Source organism: Cyanistes caeruleus, chromosome 20, assembly GCF_971803275.1.
Source record: "Cyanistes caeruleus chromosome 20, bCyaCae1.hap1.1, whole genome shotgun sequence".
Classification (NCBI taxonomy): Eukaryota; Metazoa; Chordata; class Aves; order Passeriformes; family Paridae; genus Cyanistes; species Cyanistes caeruleus.
Genome location: NC_141720.1, coordinates 4,282,007 through 4,295,527, shown reverse-complemented (window position 1 = coordinate 4,295,527; position 13,521 = coordinate 4,282,007). Strand labels below are relative to the sequence as shown.

At 46.7% G+C, this 13,521-nt stretch overlaps 1 protein-coding gene across 6 annotated transcripts in view; it reads right to left on the bottom strand.

Annotated features, from left to right (window-relative positions):
• The window catches only part of COL27A1 (collagen type XXVII alpha 1 chain), a 184,895-nt gene that overhangs the window by 107,458 nt on the left and 63,916 nt on the right, over positions 1–13,521 (bottom strand). For all 6 annotated transcript variants that reach the window (XR_015278128.1, XM_023938094.2, XM_086857913.1 and 3 more), the window contains one exon: positions 7,329–7,382. Coding sequence is in view for 4 of the 6 variants with exons in the window: in XM_023938094.2 (XP_023793862.2) it covers positions 7,329–7,382 (54 nt within the window). In the remaining 2 variants the exon portion in view is untranslated. The remainder of the gene's footprint in view (positions 1–7,328; positions 7,383–13,521) is intronic.

Below are 13,521 nucleotides of genomic sequence, written 5' to 3'. Positions count from 1 at the left end.
TTTTTGCTTAGAATTGAAGAGAACAGAAGTAATTACGAAAGGAAAATTGTTCAGTTCTTTGGGGTCAAGTCACTTTCCCTAAAAGCCAACCGGATTTTTGCCTTTAGAGGTTGGAAAGAAAATGGATAATCAGAGAGCAAAACAGTAGGAATAGCAGTAAGTCCCTGTAAACCCTTTAAACCCATATTTCACATAGTTAAATCTTTTTTTTTCCTTAGTTCTCACAAGCCAGTGACACTGTCAGAGTATCTACCTCAAATCACATACACCAGTATCTCATTTTACATCATATTTTAAAAGCACCCTGCATATTTTCCGAAGACTATTTAAGGAGTTATCTGGAATAAGCAGCTAAGAATAGTTTATGCCTGGATTATACACAGCACAGAAGATCTGCTAACCTTTCAGGCAGAGTAATAACAATTCTAAGTCCTCTTGAACACGTTCCTGGGAGATGAAACAACCTGAAAATTCAACTCAAGAATTCTGCCAAGAACGTGTGAGAGCTCTGCACTACCATGAGGAGGTCTTTATGTACCCACAGTACAGGGGAGTACAGGCAAGGGGATAAAAAACCACTCAGCATTCTGCAGGATTTTCAATGAACATTTTGGGGCCAAAATCTTCAGGGTCTGATTTCCGAGGAAAATCACTGCAGTTCAACATGCCACTGCCAACCAAGTTCAGTGCCCTTGCTGTCTTCCTAGAGAATATCAGTGCACTGATCTCTATTCAGTTTTATTTTTACTGCATTTTAATAGAAGATAATGCCTTTTTTAATTGCATCTTGTGGTACAGACAGTTGCTGAATGCTCAGCGATATTTTGCAACATGCTGCTCTTCTGCAAGAGGCTGCTTAATTAAAATATTGAGACTGAACTTTTCAAATGGCAGATTTTACCTAAATTAACATCCCATTCTTAAACTCATTCCAAATTTTCAGCCTGAACCCAAATACGTTTATTGCCCCATTCTTAATTTCCTTAAAAATTTTCACCTGATATTCTCCTGTTTGGCCTGTCTGTGAATTTCCAGTGAAACTGAAAGAGCTTTAATTAAAATTAAGGTGCTTGAGTATCAGCTTCTCACTTGAAAACCCATACAGCTGCTCTAGCCAGAGCACCTGGACACTGAGCAAAATTCATCTTCCCAGCAAAACCTGTCCACCTTTTTGGGTGAAACACTGAAACGGAGACTGAATGTGCTGCTTAAGGTAATTCAATAAATCTGTGGTGGCAAAAGTGCTTCAGCTCAAGTCTTTCAAGTCTCAGATATGTAGGAAAATGAATAATAAGTGACACAAATCAGGCCAGCAAAGTCTCTATAAAAGATGAGTTCCTAAAAAGCTTTTGCACATAAGCAATAATCGAGGTAGCTCTGAACAGGGTTCATAAATCCAGCCTGCTGCTGGATTTGAGGAGGGAATTCAGCTGTAATTCAACTTTGGAGTGAGGCAGCTTGGCCCAAAGCCCACAGCAGTGCAGTCATTTGAAGTTTGTGCTCCACCACAGCCCAGGGCAAGCTTACAGCAGTGTCAGGCTGGAGGGAGCAGCTCGGTGTGGGGCGACTCCCAGATGAAAGTGATGGTTTCCAGGAGGAAACCTGGAACGTGGGAAGCTCAGCTGCCAATCCAGAGCCCTGGATAAGAGACTAATCACACACCCAGCAAAATCTGGTGCAGGTTCTTCCAGAGTAAACCCAAGCACAGCAACAAAATCCTAAAAAGCCTTAACCAGACGGAAGGGAGAAGGGAGGAAGAATCCAGTCACAGTTTCTAGTGATTAAAAGTGTGATTATGAAAACAGAGACTCTTGAGATAAAACAGAGTCTTCACCACCAAGTTCAATGAGTCTGACAGAGTGCATCCAGTGTAATCCAGGCAAAGGAGGGTCAGAGACTCATCCTGTCCCTGAAGACCCATGTGGTCTTATCCTGGTGATGAAATGATAGTGGGAAGTCCAGTCTGGCATGAAGGAAACTGCTGTGACCAGTTCTGGGGCTTGTGTTAGACATCTGAAACTGCTCTGGCAAGTGTGGAGAGAAAAGGGTGTTGTCTGCCAGCAGCCCAAAAAATTGTAAAAAAATAATTGATCCTGATGTGTTCCAACATGGTGAGTCCTGAATCTGGGATTCCACCCACATTCTTGGCAGAGGAGGACGATGCTGTGTGGTACAGCTAGATGGGCTGAGTAACAAAAAGCACAGGATAGCAGCTGCCTCAGGAGCTGTCAGCAACAGCTAATTGCTATATTGGATTAATTCAATTTACCACTCCCACCTAGAAATTTGGATTCTCCCAAATATATTTATCATCAATACATTGGTTTTGCTCCTCTTATCTACACCCAGGGTAGGACAATGCTGAGACCACTAAATGAAAAAATCCCAGTGCATGTGTCACTATTTGCTCTGGTGCTCATTTCCCCACCTTTTGCTTTCCTATATCTTCTGGAGAAATCCAATCTAGCAGCAGGCAGACTTGCATCTCTGAAACCTTCCAAGCCTTGTACCCCATGGAAAATTTTACCATGGGACAGCAGCAGCCCGAGGCTGCCCCGTGGCACGGAGACAGAACAATCCCTGAATGTGTTCTCCAAGTGAGGAGGGGTTTCCCCTCTCCCTGGAATGCCTTCTGCATGAACGATGCTACTTGAAAAGGACACTGAGCCACCCAGTTCAGCTCGGGGATGCCTGGAGATGGGACCCTGCTCACAGAAGCGCTTTTATGCCTGGTGGTTCACAGCCCACAAAAATTAACAAAAGTATAACTGTGCATTTTCCCCCCACAACCCTCTAGCATTCACAGAGAAGGGGGAAAAAAATCCTTCCAGCTCCTGCTAAATGCTAGAGAGCTCCAGTCAGAGGAATGACCGCTCATTTGAAACTCATTATGTCTTGGGGTTTCACTGAGTAAAGCAACTTTGCTTCTGACCTACAGATCCCACTGTGACCTCTGGCTTGCTGAAAAAGAGCTAAATATTTGAAGTGAAGCCAAACAAACTGTTTCTTTAAACACTTTTCAGAAATTGGAAAATCTTCCTAATGGCATGAGGATACTGGGGAATCTCCACAGCTGACTGAGCTGCTTGTTTCAGGAGGGAAGCCCTGCATATTGAAGGAAAGGGAGATTTTTTCCAACCACAGACCAAATGTAACAGGGACATGTTACACTGGGACCTCCCAGTCTTTCAAGTTGCTGTGGTTCACAGGAGGATGGCAAGTGCATCCTGAAGCATCAGGGAGTACACATGTGTATTCCCTTCACCCATCCATTTGGATTTCCCCCCTGGTGTCTCAGAGTTTATTCAAACCAAGAGCAATTCCAGCATGTCAGGCTTGTTATTGATGGTCCTGCCTCTGACATGTTCTGGGGATGAAACTCTTCTTGTAGCTGTGTCTGCTCACCTGCCAGAGGAGTGACTTCCAGTGGGACCTGGCTTCCACAATTATTTCAGTGTTTTGGAAAATTTGACTGTTGCTCTTTTCTTGCTGTCCTGAGGGCTGAGCAAACAACCAAGGCCAGGTTGTTCAGGGCTTGGAGCAGCCTGGTCTAGTGGAAGGTTCCCTGCCCATGGTGTCAGTTTGGAACAAGATGAGTTTTAAGATCCCTTTCAACCCAAAACCATCCCATGAACTGGACTCCTGTCTGGCATGTACCTGAGACTTGCTGTTTCCTTCATGCAGAGGCAAAACAGGTGACTGGATTTTTGCACAGCCTCATCTGGAAGGCAGAGTTTAAGTGTCACTCCTCACAGCACTTTTCTGCAGCCCTGCACAAGCTGTGGGTACTTTGCTGGTCAAACTACACCAGGGGAATGAGCCACAATTGGTGGTGGCTGCAGATGTGCAGCCCCTCATGCAGGCAGCACTGGGTGAAGCTCACAGAGCCTGGGCTGAGGCAGGAACAAGCTACAGTGGTGAAGGAATTATTGCTCCAGTGAGAGCCCTTTGTTGACAGCTCCTTGCAGAGCTTGTTGGCACATCCCTGAGAGCAAATCCCAGACTCTGCCTCCCTGGGAGACCCTGATGCTTGAAGAAATGCAAAGGTCAGAAAGAAAAGCTCAATACACACGGCTTGCACAGAACTGGGGGTGTCACCCTGTGCACCCCCAGTGCCACCACTCACGCTTTGCACCACGGAAAAGCCATCCCATGAGCTGCCTGCCATTTCACATCATATAAAGCTGGGGAAATCCTTCCTTGCTCCCTTAGGTCTTACACAGACACTTGTTCAGGCACACAGCACATTTATGCAAGAACAAACTGTGTGGACAGATCTCTTCTTATGTCTCAAACTCTTTAATGCAGACATGAAAGCTGAAAACCATCCTAACGATATGGACAGAGAAACCCTTCCATCTACAGCACTATCTCTAGAGGTTGGAGAGCGCCTGAGATAGTGTTATTAGCCATTCCTATTGCAATTTTAAACTCATTTCTCTTGCAGTCCCTCAGGAAATAATGAGAAGAAGAAACACCCAGTTTTCACTTGTTATGAAAATTTGCTTTCATAGCTGCAGAGAGCAGAGCACAGGAATAGCCTGAATCTGTCTCAGTTGGCCCCTGCTGCTGGAGTGACAGGGTGTACAACAAATTCCATGCTCCTGGAATGGGGACTGGCTTTTAAAAATGGAGAAATTGTAATTTTCAACAAGACTACCATACTATCCACACTGCTACCCTGCCTTGAATTGCCTCTGATTGCTCTTGAATGTTGAGATATGTCCTAATCAGAGCCTCTCCCATGCTGTTACGGAGTCTGGGATGTGTTTTTGCAAAGCAGGTGGCATTGCCACCCTCAGACTACACAGGCAGGTCTGGTGATACCCATCTGCTGAAAACCAGATCCATGGGAACAAACAGATTTCCTTACAAACTCTCACCCACCACAGTCTCACTCTCAAGGCAAAGGCTAATCAGAGATTTCATTTTCATCCTGACCAATACAGGAGGAACAAAGGGAGGAGACAATAGGGGGTGGAAATTCTGCACTACACATCAACATGAGGCAACTTCACAGCTACAGAAAGCCACAAATCAAATGCTGATACTGGATTTTCAAATGTGTCAGGCAACTGTTATAAACATTAATAACATAGAAATTACACAAGTTACAACAAGGGCAATTAATTTCATGCATAAATTGCACCGGTGATAAAAAGACCCTTCCTTTCCTCTGCATCCAGCACTGCAAAGTTGCCTGCAATGCCCACCTCTCCTCTGGAGCTCCAAACTTGGGCTGTAGCCTGATGGGACACCTCATGGCTTATCCATGGGCTGGTGCAAGAACTCTGCAGCTGCTTTTTTTGGAGGATCAGGTTAAGAGAGGTAGAACATGACCCCTGAAATCTTGCACATTTATTTTTAAGTTTTTCAAGCACAGCAAAAGATGCAAGAATTCCCCTAAGCCTGTCTTAGTTCCTGGCAGCTCCACTTTCCAATGAAATCCATAAACCCCAAAGAGACACAAGAAAAAATTACCAGAAGAAACACATCCCAAAGTCAAAACAATTTAGGCACAGAGAAGTCCTGTCTCCAGTGCTCCAGGCCAGACATTCATAGAGTGACCCTTCTGCCCCCTCCCAAAATTAGCACAGCCTCTTTGCAGAGGTCTGAGCCAAGCCAGGCTCAGCTGTGCTGAGCACTTCCTAACTGGGAACTCTTTCCTGGACCAATTCTCAGCACCTCTGGCAGGGATTGAGCTCAGAAACCCTCTATTGCTTATTGTCTTTCAGAGGAGCATCTTAAATATAGGATGGAGCATGCCACAGCTGGGGAATAACAGACAATTGTGACACAGCTTCCATGATGCTATTTCCTTCAGAAGAAACTCAGGTGGAATGGGGATGTAGAGCTGAAATTTGGCCACTCATACAGCAGACAGGGGATGAAGCTGGGGACTCCAGACCTGGAGTTTAGCTTGAAAACCACAGGATTGCCAGAAGTAACACCAAACACCCCTCAAAAGCAATGAGCTGGGGTAGGAACCAATTTCCAGCTTTAATGGAGATGCCAAGAAATGGCAGCTCCGGGCAATCTACTGATGTGGGAGCAGCTTGGGCACTTGTGACAGAAGATATCAGGGCTGATGCTTCACTAAAAAACTTCTCTAAAATGGAACAGTTTGTCCCATCCATAAACAAGAGCCTGGTGCTGCCTAACCCCGCTCACTGACAGCCCAAATCAGCTTTCAGGGCTGTTCACACAGGCCCAGGCTCCAGGGGTGCTGCAGACCTGCATTTTCCTGTTGGAGAAAGGAGCTGAGTTTATTTTTGCTGGTTACTGTCAGATCTCACAGGAGTGTAACAAGTGTCCTGGGGGAATGCCGAGCCTCCCAGCTCTCAGCCTCTTGCTTGTTCTTTAAAGACATTACACGGGGGTTGAGTTTTAGCCAAGCATGTGTGAGGAAATCTCCCTCTGCTGCCAGGCCAGGATGCTGCCTGGATCACAGCTCCAAATATTCCCTTCTTCCAGCCTCAGAGGCTCACACCTTTGGATTCCCAGCCCACACCAGTGCAGGGCTGAGGGAAGGGGCTCCATGGCTGTACCCTGTGGGACAGCACTGGAAAAGAGCAGTGTGCTCCCAGGAAAAGAGCAGTGTGCTGCCAGGAGAACAGTGCCAGCACTTCGCTGTATCCAGGTCAGGCACACTGCCCAGCCCTGGGAGAGCTAGGCCAGCGCAGAAGGCTTTTCTCACAGCTAGCTGCAGCACTCAGCTCCAGATGTTTCCTCAGCACAGCACTCAGTGTTCAAAGATCTGCATCAGAATTTCATTTGGGGAGGAAGAAGTTCTGCGAGAGCCATTGCGAATTCCTGAGCAGATAAGGCATTCTGCTTCAGAGCTTGATAAGGAGTCAGAGTGCAGGTCTCAGTCAAAAAACCTCATTTCTGTGTGTGTCGTGTCCTTGGTCCTGGACCATGGTCACACTGATGAAGGACCTTGAACTAAACAATTTGTCAAGCTGGGGAGAGCGAAGGGGAGTACAAAAAGCAGCCAAAGCTAATATTCAGCAGTGGGTTTGCAAGAAGGAACAGATACTGGAAACAAAACGAGACAGACAGATCTCATTCTTCTGACAGGATGCATTTGGAAACATCCACCCCCAGCCCTTGCCAATGACAAACCTTAGCTCAGGGAGGCTGCAAATCACCAATGTGGCCTCCTGAAAACCTCCAACAGGGTATGAGAGAGAAGCAGACCAGATCTCAACAGAGAGGGGCCTGAAGAAACCATTACTCAGCCACAGGAACTACAACAGCCCTTGGAACCACGGGACAGGCAAATTCAAACACAAATACAAATGGATGGAAGTTTTAAAAGCACTTACTCGAGAACCTCTCTTGCCAGGGGGTCCTGGTAAGCCTGGCAGACCTGGTGGGCCCTAGAAAAACAAAAACAGGTTTTAGTGATGGTTCTGTAACAGGATGGTGCTCATCAGTGCTTCACAGAGACCCATAACACAATCATTCAGAGAACACATGGGGAGAAGGACCAATCACAGCACCACAGCCAAAATCTCCCTTTAACTTATGCTATTACTAAAAAGGGATAAAAAGCCACACACAAAAACATCTGCAGGAGCACGTATTTCCACAGAGTAGAGACAGAGCATCCCCATCTTTCTGCTGCAGCCTGCATTCCCAGGATCACAGCTGTGTCTCGTGCTTCCCCTCTCCTGGGCCTGTGCTGGATCACAGGGGTAACACAACTCTCCCAGCTTTGGGTTTTCCTGCTCTGTGTTAGCACCTTGGCAAGGGAAGCACTCTGTGTGTTCTAATCTCTATCAGCTGGACACGTGCAGCTCTTGGTATTGGAGGTTCCTACATGAGTTACAACATAATCTGTGATTATGTGTAACCCCAGCACTTCATATTTTAGAGCAGCAAGTTATGAAATGTAATAAAATTGGTGTCAATGCTGGAAATTCTTAAATATGGTTCTGTAGCAAAGGAAAGGTCGAGTAATACATGTCAGAGAAGTGGGGGCTCTTGGAAGAGGTAGGAACGAAGTGGAGATATTAGGAGCCCAGCTGTGCACTGATCTGAAACAGGTTAGGAAAAAATACTTAACCAATGAGGTTTGAACTCCTTTGAATTTGTTCATCTATTTATTCTTTTTTTTCAATGGGCTGGAGAATCCAGATTTCTGAAGAGCCATCTGCAACTCCTAGTAACTCCTCAAAACTTCTTTTTCCCCAAGCCAAACATGTCTGACAAGAATAACTGTTAATTAAAGCGTCTCCCAGAGGATTTATATTCTGGTAGCTTGCTACAAAAGACAAGTTTCCACTGCATTCAGTGGAGAGACACATCCAGAGCAGCCGGCTGAAGGCTCTTTGGAAGGCAGCCTGAGCTCTCTGACTGCATGGCAGGTGGGACAGCAGGTCCAGGAGCAACATTCCACAGGGGTGAAGGTGCAGTGCATGGAGCAGACGCAGGATGAGCCCCATGGCCACATCCTGGCCTTGCTCCCTTCCCACTGGGCCATCCATCCCTGTGGGATCTCCTCCCTGCACGAAGCCACCGCCAGGCTGGTCCTGCTGCTCATTGCTGCCCATCAGCAGGAGCAAAAAAGCTCATGATATCTACTGCAGCTCCCAGGAGTCATCAAGGGCATGATTCAGTAAGAAAAAAAATCAACCCAGGAGATCCCTACTCTAAATCTCATTCCTTTTTCTCAGGAAAAGATTTTGGAAAGAGAAAGCTTGCCTGAACCATACAGGTAACTGATGGATAAGTACTCCCCTGATATTTTACACCAACCCTCACCTAAAGCTGCACATTAAATTGTATAAAAGTGATTTATTTTAAGAGCCAAACTTGGCACAGTAGAAAATAAAAAGTCAAGGAAGGCATAAGCAAAGCACAGAGTCCTCTGCCCTATTAATTTATCAGCACAACAAAAAAAAAGGTAAATATAACAAGAAAAGGCCTGTTTTAATAGAGCCTACACAGCACAGAAGAGCTAATGTCCCTCCCTGTGACACACAGGGATGGACTTCTGTCACCATATGAGCCACTGCTGCTGCCCAGCCCTGCCTGCCCTGTCCATAGCGTGGGACACTTCATCTGACCCCTCTGCCAGCTGCTTACTGCTGGCTAACACAGTATTACTGCTCTTTGTATTAACAACCCTCATTGATACAGCTGACCCTCATTTTAGCAATATCCCAGTGTTTTAACCTGCCATTGTGCCAGCTCAGGGCCCCGTGCATAATGTAATTATACAGCTGTGCAAAGAGACACGTAATTGTAGGGGTTTTTAAAGCCTCGTGTATAATTGTGTTCCAGAATCACAGCTTTTATTAAAAATATCCCTCTGCCCTCTTAGTTGGGATGATAACTATCAAACTACGAATCCAGTGCAACTGAGGCAGCAATGGTTTTAATAGGGTTTATCAGAGATTAATCCAAGTCCTTAATCTCTCCTCCACCAAAACCCATCCCCATTTACACCCTTAGAAGAAGTAAAAGAGGAGATGCAACTGTCTGAGCACGGTGTTCCCCGTGTACCAGAACTGAGGTGACCTTTTCCACCTTCCTGCTAACAGCAGCTGCAATTGTACTTGGCCACTTGAGCAAAAACCTTCTCCAAAAATGTGTGCTGCTCAGAACAGACTGAAGCTAACACAAAAATAAGGAGAGAGTTAATACCAGCAGTGGGAATACAGAGTTGAGAGAAAGGCTTCTAGCTGGAAAAGCACAGAGCAGTGCACAATTCAGGAGGCCCCGCCACTGTGCTTGGATTTGTCATCCCTTCAGACTTATTTTTGCCTTTCCTCAGGAGTTAGAGGGTAAGGTGACAGTGGGATGACTGGCTAAAAGGTGCCAGCCACTAATGAACTGCAGAAGGTAAGAATGTTTAGAATTTAGAGCACTTCTAAATTTGAAGCCAAGGTGGAAGAGGGCTGGGGCAGTGGATGGACACAGTGAGAAGTGACACAGCGTGAGGCCACTTTGTACTTCTCCCGTTTCCCAGTTCCTTGGTGGCTGGGTTGGATGGGACATGGACTGTGCCTTCCCAGTGACTCATTTCCCCTCTGCCTCAGCACCACCCAGCCCACGTTCTCAAGCAAGAGCCCCACATCCACAAGTGGCTTTGCCTGGGGAGAGCAATGCTGAGATACACTCGGGGAAAACGTGCATCCGGAGAGGCAGCCAGAGGAGAATGGGCCTGGATCGGGGCCCAGCTGCTCACAAATGATGGATGCAGTCCTGCTCCAGCACAGGGCTCCACAGGGAGAGCAGGAGATGTCTGTCAGCGAGGTGCCCCCACAGCCCCTGCCCTCACCAGAGACACCTCCACCCCCAGCTCAGGCCACACAGCCTGCAGCGACCTCTCCTCTGTCCCTTCAGGGCAGCCCTGGAGAATTCCCTCAGGAGCAGAGGGCAGTGCTCCAAGGGGCAGGAAGATTTCCTGCTGCTGGCAGGGGTGAGGACAGCAGTGCTGTGCCCCTGCCCTTCCATTGCAGGGACAGCAAAGCTGAGGCCTCCTGTGGCGAGCGACTGCTCCTGGCACCGCGGCTCTTGTCTCTTTGTCTCCCTGGCTCCTTGCCCGCTCCTCCTGCAAACTGATGGCAGAGAACACCCACCCTGTTATCACACAAAGCAAGATCACAGATCAAGGAGAAACTCGGCAGCAGCAGATACTCTCTCTTCTGAAGCCAAACAGCTGAGCTGTTAACCAGCCCGAGCAGCTCCTGAAGCAGCTCATGGCAGCCACAATAAAGTTTAACCCTTCTCAGTTTCCCACGGTAGCATTAGCAATGATGACCGATCCCACAAGATGATTACAGGATTTATTCTAAGCTGCTGCTGGGAAACTTTCTGGTGCAAAAGGGACTTTATTTTTTATTTTTTTTTTTATTTTTTTTTAAATCTCAGCTCTCTGAGCTTCAAATTGCAAATGGAAAATCAAACGAACTTGTCTGAAAGGAAAATACATTGGAGCCTGAGGATAAGGAAAATCTTGCCATTTCCTCTTGCTGCTAATTTATACCTCTGCCTCTCCCACACTGTGACCCCCCTCACACTGCTTCCTCTGCCCACAGCAGTGCTGCAGGGAGCAAGGTGCCTTCTGAGCTCCAAACTCAGCAAGGCCAAACCTGCTGTGGAAGACTTGTATTAAAACACACCGAGTACAGGAATTGGTGCTGGAAATTGGGAAATGACTCCTGAATCAACTTGGTCAGATAGGAAAGGATTCCTGTAATTGTTTCCCCAGGGGTGAGTACTCAGCCTGGCAGCAAAGAGATGAGACTTCCCAGGAAATTATTGAACTCATATTCTAGTGCATATTGACAGATGGACATATCTACTTTAGGGTCTTCCCAAGGTATTTCTGCCCAGCCACTAGTGGCACAGTTCTCCTGTGTCCCAGAAAAGTATTTCAGAGTGCAAAACACTGCTAGGACTGAGGACAGAAGAGAGATCATTCTTCTTTCTCAGGTGCTAATGCCTCTGGTAAAAATCAACTTAAAAAGGAGTTCAGAAAACACATCAAAAGCTTCTCCCCACATTGACACCAAGTTCTGAGCAGTGAGTGACATTCCCCCTGCAGATAAAGGACCTGAACTGTTTTCTTCCAAGAAGAAAAGAAATATTCCTACAGGAAAAATGGCCACTGCCACAAATCTACCCCTTTAGCCTTGTATATCTGGGAAGCACCAGCAAGGAAGGACTGAACAGCTACAGGGACAGCACTGGAATTCAAAATTCCCTGCTTGGGAGAATAGAAGGAGAAAAAACCCTCATCTTCAACAGCCTGCCAACCTCTCGTCACCTTCCCATCATTGCCAGGCACTGCACGGCTTCAAAACCTGCCTAAAACAAAGCTAGAATTTTAGGGGGGAAAAAGCCCCCAGCACTTTGGTTGCTTTCTCCTCCAAGGCAGGCTTATCGTATTAAAATTTGGACACGTCTGGGTTTCAACCAGTCTAAAAACAAAAGGCCCTCATAATTCTGGCAGGAGCTGAGCTGCTGGTGGAGAGCCAGCCTTGTAACACGATTTCCTCGCTAGGCACAGATGTTTGCTCTGGGTCTGTGTGATACCTATCACACAAAGGTCCTTGTCCACAACTGGGTTCCTCACAGAGAAGCAGCACAATACATAACAAAATATGAATGTTCCAGCTTGATGGAAGCCACTTTTCTACGAAGACATTTCAGGAACAGGCTCTGCAGGGGGTGCTTTGGACGCTGGAGCAATCCCAGACCTTGGAAGGCAGCCTGAAAGGCTGGGAAGGAATAGAGGGATCACCTACTCTACTACTCACTTTCTATTTTTAAAAATTTATAAAAATACTTGTATATATTTGTACAATCCTAGATCCTTTGCAGCACATTTATCTTGAACACACTATCAGCTATCTCTCTTCAAAATTAACTTTATTTTACACAAATAGACCTCTCTGATGCTTGGTCATTTGCCTGCAAAATTTCCCTTCAGGGATATTTCTGGTTAAATTACCAAAACAATTCGATCCAATTATGTGAGCAAGGATAAAACTTTCCCCATGCATTATACAAAGCATGCAGTCTCCCCTTTTTTTATTATTAATATGACTCACTCATTAATAGATATTCAAACACGTTGTGTGTTCCTTAATTCATCATGGACTGGCAGCTCAAATAGCCTTTTGTGGTGTGAGGAGGACTGGAAATAGGCACTTCATATGTTTTATCGGTGTTTCCAGTCACCTCTCTTCCCTGCCCACTGATTGAATTGGCTGGGATTGCTTCTTTGGGGAAGGAGCTGGGCTCCAAGACAAACTGCTCGTGCGGAGGATGGCAGCTGGAGCAGTCTAGACTGGGGACGCGCCTGGAAGCACATGTGCCTTGCAGAGAGGAGGGAGAGGGAGCTGCCTGCCAGGCACCACCACTGCCTCCAACTTGGGGCTGCTGGCCCTGGCCATGTGGATGGAGCTCAGGGACCCCCCATCCTCTGAATGGGATGTTGGGGGTGTCCTTGACACACACTCCCTGCTCCTCTTATGTTACTCAGTGCTTCCACAGCCTTTAGTGATCCCTCTGCCTGCACGTTCAGCATAAGGGGTGGTTTTCTTGCTCTAAAAATAATCCTTAGACTTGTCGAGAGGCTTGGCTGTAGGGGCTATAAAGCTATGGAATTGCAGCTTTATATAGGAAGAGAAAGGTCTGGCTTAGGGTATGCTGTGCTAGACCTCAGCCATGCCAGGGAAAAGGGTTTAGCACAGCTTTACCTGGCAGATGGTTCTGGTGGGCAGGGGAGAGGCTACAGTAGCACCCCAAAATCTCCCTGCCAAACCTGCTGCTGGTTTGACAAGCAAATGACACCCCATCCACTGGGGGATTCAAACACCCATCACATCACAGCCTTAGTTCAGGAGTTCAACATGCTCACAACACATGCTATTTTTCAGTACGCATTTTTCTTTTCAGGGAGGTTTTAGGCTACATCCAGCCATGTGCTGGGGTCATGCTGCAGGGCCTGGAGCTCTGGAGCAAGGCTGGTTGAGATGCTTTGGGCAGTGGGGATGATTC